The 19,517-nt window shown below is 36.7% G+C and overlaps 1 protein-coding gene across 2 annotated transcripts; it reads right to left on the bottom strand.

Moving 5' to 3' along the window:
* Positions 1-9,517: 9,517 nt before the first annotated feature.
* LOC122055937 (serine/threonine-protein kinase VPS15-like) lies at positions 9,518-19,466 on the bottom strand. Of its 2 annotated transcripts, none has more exons than XM_042617633.1 (7): positions 19,362-19,466; positions 16,533-16,638; positions 16,129-16,305; positions 12,894-16,043; positions 11,056-11,303; positions 10,870-10,969; positions 9,518-10,110 (listed from the first exon to the last, which is right to left on the bottom strand). In XM_042617633.1, exons 1-7 carry the CDS (start codon positions 19,379-19,381, stop codon positions 9,937-9,939), a joined length of 3,975 nt encoding a protein of 1,324 aa, XP_042473567.1. In that variant the 5' UTR covers positions 19,382-19,466; the 3' UTR covers positions 9,518-9,936. The 2 variants fall into 2 exon arrangements, with proteins under 2 accessions (XP_042473567.1, XP_042473568.1); XM_042617634.1 differs by having other exon boundaries at positions 9,518-10,107.
* Positions 19,467-19,517: the final 51 nt, after the last annotated feature.

Genomic DNA, 19,517 nt, shown 5'->3' with positions numbered 1-19,517 from the left:
GTAGTATACAATACAATCTACTCATAAAATGCTTATCCATGCTCTTATTCAATCAATTAGTTACGAAAATTAATTTTCAATCATCCCTACATTAATGAAAATTATAGAAAGTTTTGACAAATCTCACATAAGAGTTCTATCTGAAAAGCTATTGCATTAGAAATGATAGCTTATGATTTAATGTAGATGGTGCAATCATATCCAAAATAATCTCATGTGTTAGGATGACATATAATTATAGTAAGGGGAGCCATCGGAGCTCAAGTGTCTAAGTTTTTTTATTCTTCATTTCTCTAAAGGTGATCGGCTCAGTCTTACTAAAATTTATCATCAGCCATCAGAATAAATTCGAGAAGCACAAATGACTCATGAGGGCAACCAGACCACGAGTGATTCGAGCGTTACAAGCATTTATTTATATTGTGTGGGAATCGAGGATGTTTATTTATATTGTGTGGGAATTGAACCCTCGTTACTTGAAAAACTAGTTCTTCCGTTTTACCATCACACCAAACTCCAAGGGGCAAGGGAGCCATCTAGAGTGAACACTGTTAACTTAGCATTTGGACTTAGGAAGATAATTAGTGATTAAAGCTCCAGAGAGAGCTTCATGAGTCCAAGGAATGAATGCTTGGGATATTAATGGTTCATAGGATATGCCAATATGGTTAAGAATGAGTAGAGGATTCAATCCTAGAAAATTAGCACATTTAAGGGATGTTTCAAGTATGTTAACACTGGAGAATATTTCCATGAGGCATGAAATTAGATCCAATTATATGAGATATCAAATAAACTAATACAATTGGTGCATTTTAGTTTGGCATATACAACCAAACAAAGCTTTTTTACCGAACCATATAAGTAAGTTTCTAAAATTAATAAATCACGTAGGTTAGTTTTAAAATTATCAAATCACATACTCACTTCCTATTTTACCCTTAATCAATTGACTGATAAAAAAAATCAGTCGAATTGATTTCTATTTAAAAATCAATCGACTAATTTTTAATGCCAATCGAATCGATTTCTCTTTGTGCTGAAGTTTTGAGTAAATTAGTCGACTGATAATGAAAATTAGTTGAATCAATTTGCCTATGTATCAAAGTCAATTTTGGGCAAAATTAGTTGAGAGTGTTAGAACCAAAAAAATTCAGATATCTCTATAATGATATGATATTGTTCACTTTGGGCCTAAGCTATCATGGTTTTACTCTTAGGCTCTACCAAAAAGACGTCATACTAATGGAGATATCTTTTTCTTATAAACCCATAATTTTCTCCCATGTGTTTTTAATGTGGGACTATTTTGCAACCTTGCAACCCCAACAATTCCCCATTGGATCGAGACGCATGTGCGAGGAGGGGTGAATCACGTGATTTTAAAAAATTTATCTTTTTTGTTTTACAAACAAGAGTACGCAGCAGAAAAGAAGTAGACAGAAATGAAAAAGACACGAACACAAGAATTTTTACTTGGTTCGGAGCCTTCGGCGACTCCTACTCCAAGACTCAGGTCTCATGGACCTATCAATGGGTAATCCACTAAATACCTCTTTTGAAATCGCTCGAAGAGGGGATCGAGTAGAAAAGAGTCGGAGAAGTGCAACACACTACACTTCGCATTTGTAGAAATTAAGTACAGAAATTAATTCATTACCAAACACTGTTTGTAGTTGGTCGGCTTCAGCTCGGTGTTTGGGCAGCTTCTCGATGGCAGTTAGGCGTAAAAGAGTCATAGCAGAGCAGCAGCAGCAAGTCGAAGCAGTTGGAAAGTCGTTCGAACGCGTAGAAGTTCATGTAGAAGTTGATGATGATGTCTTGGGAGAAACATGTTTTTATTGAGCATGGAAGGCGCCTTCCATAGCTTTGAAGGTGCCTCTAATGTGAGGAATCTGATCCCGAACCACCCACTCCTTATCTGCGACGAAGTCTGAATTTTATCTTGCAGAACGCATCTTCCATGGCACTAAAGGAACCTTCCATAAACAGTGCAAAGGCGTCTTCCATACTATAGAAGGCACCTCAGGCACTGTTCACCCGATGCCTTTTGTGCTTCTTTTGTCCTGCAACAAGTGTTAGTCCAATAACTTGCAAGATAATGTTAGCACAATAATAAATAAGAAGTAGAAATTAGATCATGTCTCCTCGAGACTAGGATCTAGTCAGGGTCTCAATTTAAGTTTCCGAAATGAACCTAAATGTTGGGACCGAGGGGGGGCTGAATAACTCTTCGCGCTTGTCGTGCTCTTCGTTGCTTTGTTTCTTCGATGATGTGCAGCGGGAAATACAAGAAACAACAAACAACGCTAACACTAGGGATTTACTTGGTATCCACCTCAAAAAGAGGTGACTAGTCCAAGGATCCACACACTCACGCACCCTCCACTATAGAAAAACACTCTTTTACGGTAACTACCGAAGGCGGAGAAGCCTTACAAGCTCTCAGTACAACAATGAGAAGGAAAGAAGCAAAATACAAATGAATCTTACAAAATTACAATGAAAACCCTAGCTTCTTCTTCTTCTTGTTGCAACTCACCTCTTGACTTGGATGAGCCTCCAAGAACCTTCAAGAACTGGCGGTGAGAAAGAAAAGATCGTTGTAGAGAGCTGCTGTGATCGCCCGTGGAGAAGAGATGAAGTTCTGCATAGAAAAACGCTCGCCAACGGCTTTATCTGCGTCAACGGCCGAATCCCAATTGATTGGATTGCTCCCAATCGATTGGGGAGGCTTTGGATCGATCGACCGATCGATCCAGAGTGCCTCTGTGCTCTTGGGAAATGCCTGGATCGATCGGTCGATCGATCCAGGGCTTATCGCGCGTAATCGCACCTCCCAATCGATCACCCGATCGATTGAAGGCTCCCAATCGATCAGCTGATCGATTGCGAGGCTTTCTGTGGGCGCGGCGATTTTCCCCAATCGATTAACAGATTGATTGGGAGGATTTCCTTCCGCAGGACTCACCCAATCGATCACCCGATCGATTGGGCATGAGCCAATCGATCGGTTGATCGATCCAGCCCATATGAGACTTGCCAAATCAAGTCCAAACGTCCCCTAAACCAACATCCGGTCAACCATGACATGTTGGTACATCATGCCTAGCATCCGGCCACCCTTGACCTGCTAGGACTCTCTCACCAAGTGTCCGGTCAATCCCTTTGACCCACTTAGACTTTCTCCTCGTGCCAAGTGTCCGGTCAACCTTGACCCACTTGGACTTAACAATATCAGGTGTCTGATCAAACTTGATCCACCTGGATTTTCCTATGTCTAGCTTCACTCACCAGAACTTCCCTTTCTGCCTAGCTTCACTCACTAGGACTTTCACCTAGCTTCACTCACTAGAATTTCCCAACTGCCTGGCTTCACTCACCAGGACTTCCCTTTCTGCCTAGCTTCACTCACTAGGACTTCCCAACTGCCTGGCTTCACTCACCAGGACTTCCACAACTGCCTGGTTTCACTCACCAGGACTTTCACCTAGCTTCACTCACTAGGATTTCCCAGTCAAGTATCCAGTCAACCTTGACCTACTTGACTCTCCTTCACAATCTCCCCACATGAACAATTGCACCTGCAATCTTCATGTATTGTCTTAATGTATTGTCAAACATCAAAACTCAAACATCAAGACTCGAGCTCAAACCAATTCAAGCTCAATCAACCAGGTCAACCTTGACCTAGGGATATTGCACCAACACTAACTTGAACTGACGTCTACTATCCCTTCGAATGGGGGTGCGTCCTCACTTAGTCACTATCTTCTAGTAACTTATCTCTACTTACTTAGTGTAGAGTTACCTCTGGAATCACACATCCGGACTTCGGGAATCAAATATCCCGACCCACCGGAATCGCACATCTGGTCTTCTCTAATCGAGAATCACACATTCTGACCTACCAGAATCGCACATCCGATTTTCTCCAATCGAGGTTGCACATCCCGCACTAGAATCCCACGTCTGGACTTCAACCTGTCGGGAATCGAATATCCCAACTTGGTGGAATCACACACCCGATCTTCAACCAATCAGGAATTGAACATCTTGACTGGGTTTAGTCAACCCTGCACACTTGATAACAAAGTTAGACTACGACAACACCTAACTTAACTCACTTGTCATTCATCAAAACCTAAGTTAGACCGTTAATGCAAATTATACCAACACCCCCCCCCCCCTCAAACAAAGGATCACAGGGTTCCCCTTAAGCATCGAGTTACTCTTAACATTCTTAGAGCCTCCTCTTGAGCATCGGGTCACTCTTGACATGCTCAGGGCCTCCCCTCAAGCATTAGGTCACTAACCTACTCAGGGTCTCCCCTACTTCATTCAAGGTTTCACCTACATAGTTCAATCTTGGATCATGGCTCTGGCTCATGCTTCTTCCGATGATTAGTCCGATGAAGAACGACTCCACTCTGATACCAATTGTTAGGACCAAAAGAATTTAAATATCTCCATAATGGTATGATATTGTCCACTTTGGGCCTAAGCCCTCATAGTTTTGCTCTTGAGCTCTACCCAAAAGGGTTCATACCAATGGAGATATCTTTTTCTTATAAACTCATGATCTTTTCCTATGTGTTTTCAATGTTGGACTATGTTTGCAACCTTGCAACTCCAACAGAGAGCAATGATTTTTTAAATACAAATGTGTTTGAAAAATCTAATTCGTGTTTAACAAATACTGCTCTCAATATATTGGGTCAAATTAATGTTTAAAGGAATAAATATAATAAGAAAAGGTAAAAGAACACATATTAACTAGTTCATGTCAATCTGAGAATGTTTGGTCCATCAGCAAAATTGGTTGATGGACCAAACATCCTTGGATCGCAGGATCAACATGAAACTAGTTTCCATGTATTTTGATAGTTCTCTTGATTATATTCATGCTCTCAAATATTAATTTGATCTAATATGTTGAGAGCAGTGATTTTTTGAACATGAATATGTTTGAAAAATATAATTAATATTCAAAAAATTATTACTCTCAATATATTAGGTCAAATTGATATTTAAGAGCATGAATATAATAAGAAGACCTAAACGAATACATAAGAACTAGTTTCATGTCAATCCGAGAACATTTGGTCCATCAACCAGTTTTGCTCAAAATCGACTGATGGACCAAACATTCTCAGATTAACATGAAAATAGTTTCTATGTGTTCATTTAGTTCTCTTTATTATATTCATGCCCTCAAATATCAATTTGACCTAATATAACTGAGAGTGGTGATTTTTTTAACACAAATTAGATTTTTCGAATACATTTGTGTTCAAAAAATTATTGCTCTTAATATATTATATCAAATTAACGTTTGAGAGCATGGATATAATCAGTAGAACTAGACAAACACATAGAGACTAGTTTCATATCATTCTGAGTTGTCTAGGTTCATCAAACATCTATTTGATCCAATATATAGAGAGTAGTGATTTTTTTAACACGAATTAGATATTTTGAACATATTCATATTAAAAACATCATTGCTATCAATATATTAGGTTAAATTGACGTTTACGAGAATAAATATAATTAGGAGAAATATACGAATACATAGAAACTAGTTTCATGTCAATTTGAGGTCGTTTGTGATGGTCCCAGTTTGGCTGACATGAGGGGTGAATTGCATGTAAGTTAGAATTTAAATCTTCTATTGCTTGTAAGGGACACAAGGAATTTATTTGGTTTGCAATATGGGTGGTTGCTAATCAAAGGAAGAATTGAGATCACTAAAAGTTTCCTTTCTTGGAGGCGGAGAAGCCCCTTACATCATTGAAAGAACAAACAATTAAAAATGAAGATTACAGAAGTTAAAGCAAGTGTGTTGTTTTGAATTCCTAGGACTAGGGCCCTATTTATAGCCCATAGATCGAAATAGCCATTTTGATGATGTGGCACTCCCAAACTCCTAGACCCAATCCTAGCGCCCCCAGCGGTGCAAATTATCAGCTTTGCAATGGCTTGGGGATAAAATTTCATCCCCGCCCGAGCCCCTAGACTGGTCCAGACTCCTGGAGTGTTGCTGATATGGATCCAAGACCTATCCACGCTGCAATGGTTTCTAAAAGTCACCCTGATCGGTACCAGGGTGGTCTAGGTGCCTAGAGTCTGGGCACCCAGACCTAGTCCAAGCGCCTAGACAAGTCAACTTTGCGCTAACTTGTCTGGCTTCTGCTCTAGTAGCTTGGGTGATTCTCCAGTTATCCAGAGTTGAGCTCACCATAATCTAATTCAGGCCTTCTCTCCTCGAGCAGTCTTCCGCTTTGGCTTCTCGTCTCTCGAAAGCACCACATGTGTCTTTCTCACTCTACCAGTGTACTCTTCCACAGCTTCTCCTCCCTCGAATGCACCGATCCCTTTGACTCGCTTCCCATATCATCCTTCTTGTCCACTGTGTCTTCTGCTCGACTTCTTGTGTTCCTAAGTTCCTTCACACTTAGACATAAGGATCAAAATTTAACATGACTTGACTTGGTTGACCACATCAAAACCAACTCGGAGTACTTACAGTTTGGTCCATCAACCAATTTTGGTCAACGACCTCAGATTGACATGAAACTAACTCCTATATGTTCGTCTACTTTTCCTGATTATATTCATGCCCGTAAACATCAATTTGACCAAATATATTGAGAGTAGTGATGTTTTGAACATGAATATATTTGAAAAATCTAATTCATATTCAAAAAATCACGACTCTTAATATATTGATCAAATTGATGTATAGGGGCATAAATATAATAAGGAGAACTAAACAAACATATAGAAACTAGTTTCATATCAATCCGAGAACGTTGGTCCATCAACTAGTTTTGGACAAAATCGGCTGATGGATCAAACGACCTAGAATTGATATGAAATTATCTCCTATGTATTCATGTTCTCATGATTATATTCATGTTCTCAAATATCAATTTGACTTTATATTGAGAGCAGTTATTTTTTGAACACGAATTAGATTTTTCAAATATATTCATGTTCAAAAAAATTACCGCTTTCAATATATTTGATCAAATTAACATTTGAGTGCATGAATATAATCAAGAGAAGTAGACTAAGACATTTGAGCTAATTTCATTTCAATCCAAAGTCATTTGGTCAATCAGCCAATTTTACTAACATCTACTCGGTAAAATAAATTTTATCCAAAAATTCTATGAAAATCCATTTAGATTATTTTTCAAAAAAAATAAATGGTTCAATGAATCTTCAACTTTTTACCGAACTAGTCGGTAAGTTTATGAAATTACTAAATCGCATAGGTTAATTTCAAATTATCAAATCACATATCTACTTCCTATTTTACCCCTAATCAGCCGACTAATTTAAAAAATGAGTCGAGTCGATTACTATTTGAAAATCAGTCGACTGATTTTTAACACCAGTCGAATCCATTTCTCTCTGTGTTGAAGTTTCGAACAAATCAGTCGACTGATAATGAAAATCAGTCAACTGATAATGAAAATCAGTCATATCGATTTGCTTCTATATCAAAGTCATTTTTGGGCAAAACTGGTTGATGGATCAAATGTCCTCGTATTGACATAAAATTAATTCTTATGTCTTTGAATTTTTTTAATACAAATTAAATTTTTCAAACATATTTATATTCAAAAAAATCACTGCTCTCAAGATATTGGGTTAAATTGATGTTTAAGGACATGGATATAATCAAAAGAACTAGTTGAACACATAAGAACTAATTTCATGTCAATTCGAGGTTGTTTATTCCATCAACCGATTTTATTCAAAATCAACTTTAATACAGAAGCAAATCGATTCAGCTGATTTTCATTATCAGTCAATTGATTTACTCGAAACATCAACATATAGAGAAATTGATTCAACTAGTGTTAAAAATCAGTTGATTGATTTTCAAATAAAAATTAATTCTATTGATTATTTTATCAATCAACTGATTAAGGTAAAACGGAAAATGAGTACGGTAAGTTTAAAATTAACCATTTAGTAATTTTAAACTTATCTATATGATTCAGTTAAAAGTTGAAGATTTATTGAACCATTTTTACTTGTTTTTGAAAAATTATAGTAAAACAAACTCTTTGCAAAATTTAGAAATTCGCAAAGGTTTGTTAAATTTTGTGAATTTTAAAAATTGACACGGCTAGAGAGCCTAACTTAGGTCCCATGATATACATTTTATTTGCATTCATTTGACTTAAATGGATGGTCAAACATAAAATAAAATTAAAAAAAGAAACAATCATGTCCCGAGCAATCCTGTGCAAGAATTTTGATATTTGGATAAAAAATTTAAGTTAAGCCTTCCATTATGATGCGTGCGGGGAACTTGTAAGAATATACGTTGAACTTGGATAGTTAAACAAGTCAAGCAATGATATGATGATGATTTGGCGTGACCAAGTTGATAAAAGGTTGTTGTGCTCGTCCCCAATATCTCCATCAATTCCTCTCAAGAGCAATACGAAGGATGTAAATCATGGATGGTTACTAGTCCTTACAATAGTGACTAACATATGAGGAAGATAACTTCGGCTATACCAAAATTTGAACCCTAGATCTTAAGTTAATGACATCTCATGCGTTAACTATTAAATCGTTCTGAGAGGACAACTCAAATGATTTGGCATGACCAAGATGACACATTTAGTAGCTTGAAGGTCAGTAAGTGATCAGAAAGAGTTGTATAAGGCAATTGAGGAACCCGGGATGAGAAACACTGAGATGTTGGAGTAACTCTAGAACATGACTTGATGCAACCAAGTTGAAACTGTAATGGCTTGAGATTCAAATTATATAAAGGATGGTATAAAACAGGAGGAATCGAAAAAGGAAGAGCATCAAGGCTGCAAGAATAACAATCGATGGAGATGCATTACATAGGCGAAGATGTAAAGAATGACATTTGAATACAAGCCGAGGGCCTTTGTGCATCAAGGAACTAAAAAACCTGAAGGGAGAAGGCTGAGGGGAGCACGAAGGTAAAACTTCATGGGTGAGCTATAAGAGTTGAGTGACATATATATGCATGGAGGAATGATAGAAGTCGACTTTGACAGACTAGATCATTATGATGATATGATGATCATAATTGAGAATTCAATCGATTGAACTAGTTGATGAATTAATTGATTTGGCAAGTTAGTCCAATACAGGGAGCACCACATCGAATATATATCCACATCGAATATATGTTTTGATATATGATCAGTTTAAAGTTAGATTATTTTTGATCTGACAAGTATCTCAAGTGTACGGGTAACTTGACAAAGGACAAGTTTTGGTAGATCAGATGACCGAAAACTAAGTAAATACTGGAAAGTCTCAGTGGATACTAAACAATGACAATGACAGACCTAGTAGGAATCAAATAGTAAAAGTCCTAAGGTACCGGACAGTAGAAGTCTTAATAGATACTAGACCGTGGAAATCTTGATGGATACTAAACAGTAAAAGTCCTAGTCAGTATTAGACAGTGAAAGTCATAGTGAATCAGGTAACAAGCACAAGACAGTGGAAGTCCCAATAAATCAACATAGAGCTAAACACTTGACAAAGGTAAAAGTCCTAGAAGTACCAAGCAAGGTAAGTTGAGTTTTGAGCAACAAATGTTATCAAAACTTACAAATTGTGTTAGTACATTTTATGCACTAACTTCGTCGCAGAAATCTACTTGGTATTTCAGACGACTGTAATGAGTATGATTCTCTATACAAATTCATACAATCAAGTTTAGGTACATTGGCAATGACAATTGGCCTTCCTAATAAATAACAAGGCAGAATTTTAGGCTTTAAACTTGTACACTGTAAAACTTTTCAAATAATTTTCTAAATCATCATCCCTCTATACAATTTGAATTTTCAAATATTATTGAATAACTAAAATATGTACAATGTGACTTCACAAGGTAGTTTGTTTTTTTCAATTTTCCTATTTCCATACCTTGATTGCACCATCTCTGCTACTTGAGATCAAAACCCTTTGGCTCAACTTGAGAGATGCTAACGAAAGCACAGAGTCACGGTGACACCCAGCAGAATCAGTGGCTGCCGTGGAAAGGAATGTCTTCTGAGTCAACTTAGTCGACCGCTTGTTCATCTCCTGCTAGACATTTAAGAAAAGATTTAGCAAATTTACTTGAACAATCAGGCAAAGCTCAAGCCACGCATCAGCACCAGGAGTTCCTTATCACCCAAGAAAAGAACCATTAATTATAAACTTAAATTTTTAGTACCAAGAAACTTCATAATCACATTAGTTATTCTTCTGACGTGGTAATCCACATGACAAATTTAATAACCAAACTTGGGATCTACTATGGTCTTTATCCCCTTGCACAATGCAGATGTAAAATTAGTATGCCCTCTAGTTTTGCATCAAATATACAATGTGGATCAACAAATCAGCCTAAATGCTTGCACCATATCAGCATATGTGCCGGCAAAGTTGATCTCCCTTGATACAGTGATTCTTTTCCTATTGGATTACTAGGAAGCAATTTGAAATCCTATGACCTTCTATGCATATTGTCAGGAAAGCAACTTTTATTGGCAATATGTATAGAAGCACAAATGGTCCAGAGAAACAACTTGGAAATAAAAGCCAATCTTCAAATACAATGCTACTGCATCCCATGAAATAAGATTAAGTTATAGTCAAATTTCAACATAATAAAATTCCTAAGATTCAAGTATTTCAGATATTTTACTTGAAAAAGAGAGAATGAACCATTCATGAAACTTGACTGTTCATCTAAAATATTGCAGTAATCAGAAGTTAATGCTAAGTGAAATTGATGTACAAATAATACTTACTGAAATGTCCAGGAAAGAAGTACAAAGAAACAACAAACTCGAAAATTACCTGCACAATTTGCACACCAAATCTAGACCTAATATCATAGTACCCATCATTTCCTACGCCTTTTGTCAATGGACCACAGACACAATAACTATGCTCAGGACTGCAAATCATGAAAAAGAATAATGTAAAACAAAAATAAAAAAAATCACACAGGAACAAGAAAACCCAATGGATTTATTTGAGAACCTTGTATGATCCCAGTAACGTATTGTCAAATCTGCACATCCAGTCAACAGATCTCCCCCAGGTAATGGAAGCAATGATCGAATACCCTGAAGACGAGGGGCTGGTTCATTCAACTCATCAATCCTATATTTGGAATTGATATTTCTTTTCCCATCAAATTGAGAACTTTGCTTTCTAGAAGGCCTCTCTGTCGCTAGAGAAAAATGGGTTGATTCACCTTCGTGCTCACCACTTGCTACTCTCAACACCTGCAAATTTATTTGAAATATAATTATACGTAAATGCAGCAAATTTTCTTCATTTACCCATCAGGAAGTTTACTATATCATAACTTTTTTTTTTGCACAGGGCAAGTGATACCACATTGTAACTGCCAACAGATAACAAGGACAAGCAACTCTACACCATTTTTAGGGAAAAGAAAGAAGGCAAATATCTAGAGATTAATGTTTACATGAGGAATATGAACAAGATCTAGAAAAATATCTAGTCCTTCCAAAGGGTACAGAACTCCAAAAGCCATATGAGGAATCATCCTCTTGTCATATTCCTATAATTATACAGCTGTTTCATTTTAGCAATATGGACCAGCTACAATTTACTCTGATTGATCTGACTGGCATTCTTTTGTACAGGTAATAGATTGGTTCAGGCACCTAGAACCAACCTAAGATTATGAGTTGCATAAAATAGTCTAATTGTACCAATGTAGGATTGATTGGCATAAAATATTCCATCTCCAATCAAATGATGAGGAGGGTGGATGGCTAAGGTTGGGATCCATAGGGGTACAGGCTATCATTCTATTTTGTTTGGATGAGGGATAAAACTCATTGTGCAACTACATCCTAGAACCTCAGTGCCTATATTCTGCTTCTAATTGTAGAGATCCAACCATATCTAAAGCCCTTAATATGGTATTCATTTGTGTAAATACTAGACTAATGAGAACTTCTAGTATGGAGGTATTCTGCAGTAAGGCTGGGTCTACTTGGGTGGGGAAAGGGGAGGAAAGTAACACAGAAATGTATATCAATGATTCATGTACCATATGCAATTCGGTGAGCCTAAAAAGAAATAGTCTAAAACAAAAGCTTGATATACCATACTCAAAGAAGACGGGTAGGTGGGTGTCTCAAGTTTCTATCCACAAAAGTGAGTCAACTATAGTTTATCATGTTTAGGTGAAAATCGATGAGAAACTTTATCTTAGAAACCTTAGGGTGTGTTTGATTTGTGCATTTTCCATTTTCATTTTCTAGAAAACGCGTGTTTTCTAAAAAATAGAAAATAACTTTTTGACATTTTCTAGTTTTTCAGAAAATGCTATCTATTTTTTTTAGAAAACAGACATTATTTTTTTTAGAAAACAGATATAGAAAATGCAAACCAAATATCATTTTTCATAAACACGCGTTTTCCAAAAACTGAAAATGGAAAACGCACAAGCCAAACGCACCCTTAGTGCTTACACTGCATCAGATGGTAATATCAAATGAAGGTTTCTACAGTAATTCATTTAGAAATTAGTGCATTCAGCTTTTTCATGGTAAACAAGGACTAGTAATGCTTATAAACAAAGTAGAAGCTACTGAAAAACCAGTAACAAATACAAAGTAGTACTGATAAATATAGTAGTGCTAGTGGATAATTAATATTTTTAAAAAAAAACAAATGTTAGAAATCGACACTTCAGATAGAAAAAGTCAAGAAGTAACTTCTAAAAGGATCATGAAGCTTTATTGTGTGTTGCAATGCATGGTCAAGATTCTAATGTAGAATTGCAGCACTTGTTTACTTTGACATACCACAGAGGAAAAGTGAGTGGTCTTAAATACCTGATGACAACTTCCGTTCTCAGCATTCCAGAGGGAGACTTCATTACTTCCAGCAGCAACATAAACTAATGGCCTTGTCATAGCAGACACTGAGTTCAATGGTGGAATTAGTAAGCATAGCTTCTCCACAGGGCAACCCATGGGATATTGCCATGAGTTCACTGGCAGAAGGAACCTGAGATCCCAGAGTGTCAGAACACCTCTAGAAGAACCAGATACAAACCAGTTTCCACATTGACCCATTACAAGAGATGAGACATATCCTTCATCTGGAACAGCTTTAAATGTCCAGGCATCAGAATTTGCCCTTGTATCCCAGAGATGAACTCCACATCTCTGGGTGGTGAATAAAACAGTCTGACTAATGCTACTATCTATACTAGAGCAGTTCAACACACTAAGAATCGCACCTTCACCAATTTTTCTGTTCTGGATATCAGCAATACCAGAATACTTTTCTATTACATTACCGAACCCTCTACTTATGTAATTTACAGAAAATAAATGAATCGTTCCATCGCTTGCGCCAACAACCACTTGGGCAGTGCCCCGAAGCATAGCTGTACATAAAGCTCGACAACCATCTAGAGAATATGTTAACCTAGACCTAAAAGAGATGTCCTTTTCCAATTTCCTAGTATCCCATATCTTAACAGTCGAATCATCAGATGCACTTACGAAAAAAGTGTGGTCATTTGATACAGTTACATCATTCACAGAAGATTTGTGCTCCTGGAGATGTGCAACCAGAACTCCACGTGGTTTCCATCCTATATCAGGAACCGAAGATGCTCTTGCAAAGGTAGATAATCCACTTAACTCGGACTGTGAGGCATCATTCAATGAGCTTCCCTTCAAAGCATCGTAAACAGTTATATCCTGAAACTTACTGGTAAGAAATGCAGATTGCTCAGAGTCCCGGGATACAACATCAGCTTGCTTTTGAACTTGTTTGATGTTGGTGCTGATATTTAAAAAAGAGCTTGAAACCAGTTTGGGTGGAACTGAATTAGATAAGCCAAATGGCTTGTCGAGAGGTTCCAACCGCATGCTTGAAGCAGCGACACCTTTAGGGTTCCACTGACATGAAGATTCAGGACCAATACCAGATGCAAGTTTATTGAGACTAACATAGTACAAGGGAATGCCGTCAGTAGGCACATCACAAAGAGAAGTATTAGCTGCTGTTACCTGCGGAGATGTGAATGCAGAAAATTGTGTTTTTTCCAAATAAACAGAATCTCTTATATCCATTGAGCCAGAGATCTGAAAAGATGTCCCTGTTCTTACAGCAACATCCTCGACAACAGGTAAAGATGCATTCAGTGTTGTACTGTTGGCATATTTTCCACTTTGTAAATCTGATTCTCTTTTGCAAGAAATATTATTGGATTTCACTTCTCCTGAAACCTTCCTAGTGTGTTCAATAGTTTCCAACTGATTTGAATATGTTGATGAATTATACCATATCCTTCTTTGTCTTTCCAACATGTCAGAACTCCTTGCATTTTCCAGAACTTGATGGTATATTACTTTAGAGACTGGAGGCTTCAGGCATGAAAGTAGAGATGTTTCAGAAGATAAAGAAGTTGGCACCCTGTCTAAAAAAGGGAGTAAGACTGGAGAAAGATAAACATGGGAATCTACCGGCCCCAAACTCTTGCTACTAGCAGCAATGAAAGTAACGGCTGATCTTCTAACCCAATAGATTGGATAACATAACAAAGGGAAAACTTTCTCAATCAACCCAAGAAGCGTCCTTTTTCGTAGGAAACCACTTTTGCATAATATGGACAAACAATCCAAACCATTCACAATTACAACCTCCATTTCATCACTTAAAGCCTGCTCAATGTATGGTAAAAGATATTCCTCAACACTCACTTGGCCAACAAAATAGCAGAAAAAAATTATATGTTTATAGAAAGCTGATTGAAGCTGCTCATCTCGATCATTGAGAAATGCTGGAAGAATGGGCAATAGGAAATCATTACTATGCTTCTGACCGAAGAAGTAACATAGGTGGCCAATATCCTGCATAAGAGCTCGACGGACATTTGGAGTTTGTTTTGGACCCATTACCAGCTCTTGCACAATTTCAGCTAACAATCTCCTTAATTGCATAAGCTGACTGTCAATTCTGTAGCCTCGTTGCTTACTTGGTGATTCCATAATAAGAGGTTGTGATTTTTGTGCTATAGTTGGTTTACCTAGAGGCCCTCCACCAGCTATAGTCTCAGCCTGAATTAAAAATCTATAAGAAGACAATGCAATCTTAGAAATATTACTAGCATAACAAATTCTAACACTCTCCTCTGGATCATCAGGAAGCATGGAAAGCATTGGAAATATATACTCAGGAAAAATCATTGCATCACTAGGAGGGAAATCTTGGACAAGAGTTAAAATGTCACACAATGTTTCAAGAGCAGCACAGCGAACAATAGCAGCTGGATCAGAAAGCATTGCAATAACATATGGAAGGACATGTTGTAGACGATCTTCATCATCAGTGTACAAGGAAGTGGTCTTCAGTAGGAGGAGACCAGCCCTTCTGAGTTGTGGCTGTTTCACACTTCTTATGCAAGAACATACTAATGATGCAATCAGGACCATGCCATCGCAACTGTTTTTGTCACCTGACCGTGGAAAAGATGGCATGCGGTATGTATCTGTCTGGCTATCATAAGCATCCATCAAAGAGTCCAGCTCACCTTTAAAGATGTTTCTTAGAAATAGAAAATCTTTCTGCTTGTGCCCTTGGAGATCATTTGATGGCTGATTCTTCAAGGTCCTTGATTGCTTAGAAAATCTAGTGCAGTCAGTATCAGAATCATTAGTAGACAAGATTGTAGCATTCTTCTGTGTTACATCACTGTGCACAGAATGATTTATTTGTTCTACATCCCTCAAGAGTGAAGTGATATCTCCAACAAGCTGAACCTGGCCTGGAATTGTACTCTTCCTTGATCTGCTTCTTGCATCCCCTCTAGCCAAAAGCATACTTTGAGTCACACCTTTAATATTTTGAAAACCTTCTTCGTCTGTGAGTTTGGGAGATGCAGATGAGTCAAGAATGACATCATCTGATGACCTGACACTCATCATTTGTGCATGAATCTTATGGAATGCTCTTTCAATTGCTGCAACCTATGGAAGAACCAAATGGCATCTTTTTACTAGAATGAAGTTTAAAATAGATTGCAATTACAGGCAATGGAGGAGGCTTTCTCACCCTTGCATCTGAATCAAGCGGAACCAAATAAGAGAAGAATTTGTGAAGGGATGGTGAGAAATAGCTTGGAAATATTGAAGATGCATAATTTTGCAAGTAACTTTGACTTGATAACCTTGCATTTGGATTTAACTGAATCATATGAAGTATCATTTTCTGAACACCTTCATCTTGTATCTACAATAGTTATAAATCAGATAAGTTCTAGTCAAGAAATGTTAAATTATTTAACTGTAAGCAAGCAATTAAAACAAATAGATGATATTAAGAGGAACGCACTTTGAAGCAAAAAAAAATCACAAATGGAAATCAACTCAGAGTCCAATTTTTTTATAAAAAGAAAGGAAATAGTACATAAAATGGAGGGAAACCTTAATAACTTGGATGGATGCCTAAAGATGTACCTTTTCTAGGCACTGACAAGGGTCATATTGCCCTCGCCGATATGCCAGTAGCTGGGATAACTCGAATAATGGTTGTCCCTCCAAAAAAAGTTCAGCAATAACACATCTGAAAGCAAAATACAACAGAAAATCTCATTGGCCATTTACAGGATTGAGTTAATTGTTTATCCATTTAAATCATTTAACTAGAAAAGGAAATTACAGCCCAGTGGAGGTGATAGATATATTCAGTACGCAGCTAAAGTGACAACCACCTTATACCAGAAATTTATACTACATCAGCATGTGATACATTTAATTTAATGTCTACAGATCATTCTTACCTAGGCATCCTAGATTAAACTTACACCAAACTCACCTATCAGATTGAAACATGGCTTCATTGAAAACTTGGCTGCAACATACAAAATCCTACACTTATCTCATATAGAATAGTCAACCTATTTTTACTTTTTAAAAAATTTAAAAAATAAAGAAATACAAAAACAAGATTATTGATTTTCTCATCATCCTATTTTCTGGTTAATAATTACCAGGACTAAGCCTTAGAGGGGCCATTTAAAAGTTTCCTTTGTCTACATCCACAATCAAGATCAAGTTTTCCTGTTGTAGGATGAACTAAATAAAGTTCTCATATAATCTGTAGATAATGAAAAAGGTCATTGAACCACTCAATATCTCTGAGAATTGTATACAAGTGACAAAATTGTTCAAATGAGGCCAGATCCATCAGTAAATTGGTAATTGAGACAAAGTGATAGCACCGACATAATTATGTCCTAGAACCATGGGGGGAGCACTAGTGGGCACAAAAAAAAGGTCTTGGTAAGAGAAGTACGTGAGGTCATTGTACTTTATGATAGAACCAAACTATCTTTATAGCATACAAAAAAAGGAAAGAAATTTCCATTACATTCATTCAAATTTGTTCCTATTTATCCCAGATCACCTCCTACAATTGCTAAAATAGATCAGCCTAAAATATTTAAGAATAGGTGCTTGTTCATAAGATAAATAAAAGGTCATTCCAACTCTTCACTTCATTTCACATAGGTTCCTATGAAGCTAGAATCCTTAGAATCCTAAGAATAGGTACCACGTGCTGGTGCAGCTTGGCTCCAGTGATATGAAACAACAACTATTGAATGTGTATAGAAAGAAAAATGGGGGAAAACCCCAAAGAAAATGATTAGAGATAAAGAGTCCCTGAACCATACAATAGTTCCCATGGTTTAAAATCTCAACTCATATCGGAGTTTCGGTTCATGACCGGAACTATACGATTTTAGTACCGTATCATGCTATACCGATATGGTTTCGATATTTTTTAAATATAAAATATATTGATTAAAAAATAATCTAAATATTAAAAAATATAAAATAATAAAATAATTTTTTAAAAATGGAATCGCGGCGCCTCCATATGGTAAATAAATAATTTATTATATATTTTTAGAATTAAAACAAATATATATATAAATGTTTCCTGCTCACCCATCTATGGCAACCCATGGCCACCTAGAGTTAAATTATTTTTTAAAAAAAATAGGGTTTAGGGTAAAGGAAGTGAAAATTAAAAAAAAAACACTAAATGGCCACGGGTTGCCCATAGATGGGTGAACATGATAACAAAACTCTCTCTCTCTCTCTCTCTCTCTCTCTCTCTATATATATATATATATATATATATATATATATAATTAATGGGATAGTTTTATTAGGGTTTAATTAAGCATGTTTATATTCTCCTATTTATAGCTAGGAGTTGATTGAAATTATTAACCTAAGGTTTAAAAATGGCGCATCCCACACTCGTCCCCGCTACGACCCATGGAGGTCGTGGTCGCCTTTGCTACCCCCGGCAGCCTGCAGTGCTAGTGCTGGGCAGGAATGCCAAACCCGTTTCGCCCCGCACATAACGAAATTTTAAACCATGATAATTCCATTTTATCTTTTCTTCTTCACTCCAACCCCTCTTTACTTTTTTCAGCCTCCTCTAGCTTTTTCTTACTGTTCCTGCATCCAATCATCCCTATTTAGAACATGCCTATATATAGTGATCAAGACTACTCTATAGAGAAGAAATTCAATCTATGGACCACTCTAGGTCTTAATAGTGATCATAGATGAAACCCTTGTGCAAGAGACTTCTCATCTCTTTTCTTCATCATCATTATACACCTCTCATCTTATTCTTCCCTTTTCTTTCCTTCCCAAAATTCCAACAACTCCAAGCCCTCATGTGAAAGAAACTTGTCTCCTCTCTTTAGATAAAAGAACAATAAACCTAAATGTATGATCTAGTACGTCAGTGAGGACCATTGTAGAATTGAAACATGAAAACTGGATTAGTCAAAAGCATAGTATAAGGTGCCGACATGACTGAAAAATAATGTAGACATCAACTAAAATCAGTACCATACCAGCATAGGCAAAATGTAGATAATCTGCATCAACAAATTAATATAATATACCTTCAATACAACACTGTAATATCGCAAATGATTCCATAACGAAAATGGGGTTTCAAAGTTGATAAGTAGTATCATGACTTCAGTTAGCTATGCTCAGATCAACCTCACATCTAATAAAAGAAAATAAAGACATATATTGACTTTAGGAATTTCTTGAAGGTATAATGTTTTAGTGAATTACAAAAACTGAAATGGTAGTCTGACAGCTATGTTGCGGCTTACCACCACCACTATGCCTTTGGGAACTCAATTAATGTATACAACTTTAATGGAATTAATTTATACAACACAGCTGAGATGATGCAACTAACTTGAAGAAAATAAAGATAGTGTATTAAGTGAAAAACACACATACCCCAAGGAGAAAATGTCCATCGATGGTTTTAATGGTGCATCTGGTACAACAGGTGACTCACCTCCATGATCATAAAACCTCTAAAAGAAGAATAACAGATATACATTTCTCTCTTATAGAAGATTTAAACAATAAATGTAAAAATTTATAAATATG

Source organism: Zingiber officinale, chromosome 3B (assembly GCF_018446385.1).
Source record: "Zingiber officinale cultivar Zhangliang chromosome 3B, Zo_v1.1, whole genome shotgun sequence".
In the NCBI taxonomy this organism is placed as follows: Eukaryota; Viridiplantae; Streptophyta; class Magnoliopsida; order Zingiberales; family Zingiberaceae; genus Zingiber; species Zingiber officinale.
The sequence above is the reverse complement of the archived record's forward strand: the minus strand, read 5'-3'. Positions and strand labels throughout refer to the sequence as shown.

Excerpts from the sequence above, each read along its gene's own strand:
- LOC122055937 (XM_042617633.1), bottom strand. The coding sequence starts at position 19,381 with ATGGACATTTTCTCCTTGGG. Across the intron at positions 16,306-16,532 it reads CTTGTCAGTGCCTAGAAAAG|ATACAAGATGAAGGTGTTCA; the intron begins GTACATCTTTAG and ends TAACTATTGTAG. Across the intron at positions 16,044-16,128 it reads CGCTTGATTCAGATGCAAGG|GTTGCAGCAATTGAAAGAGC; the intron begins GTGAGAAAGCCT and ends GTTCTTCCATAG.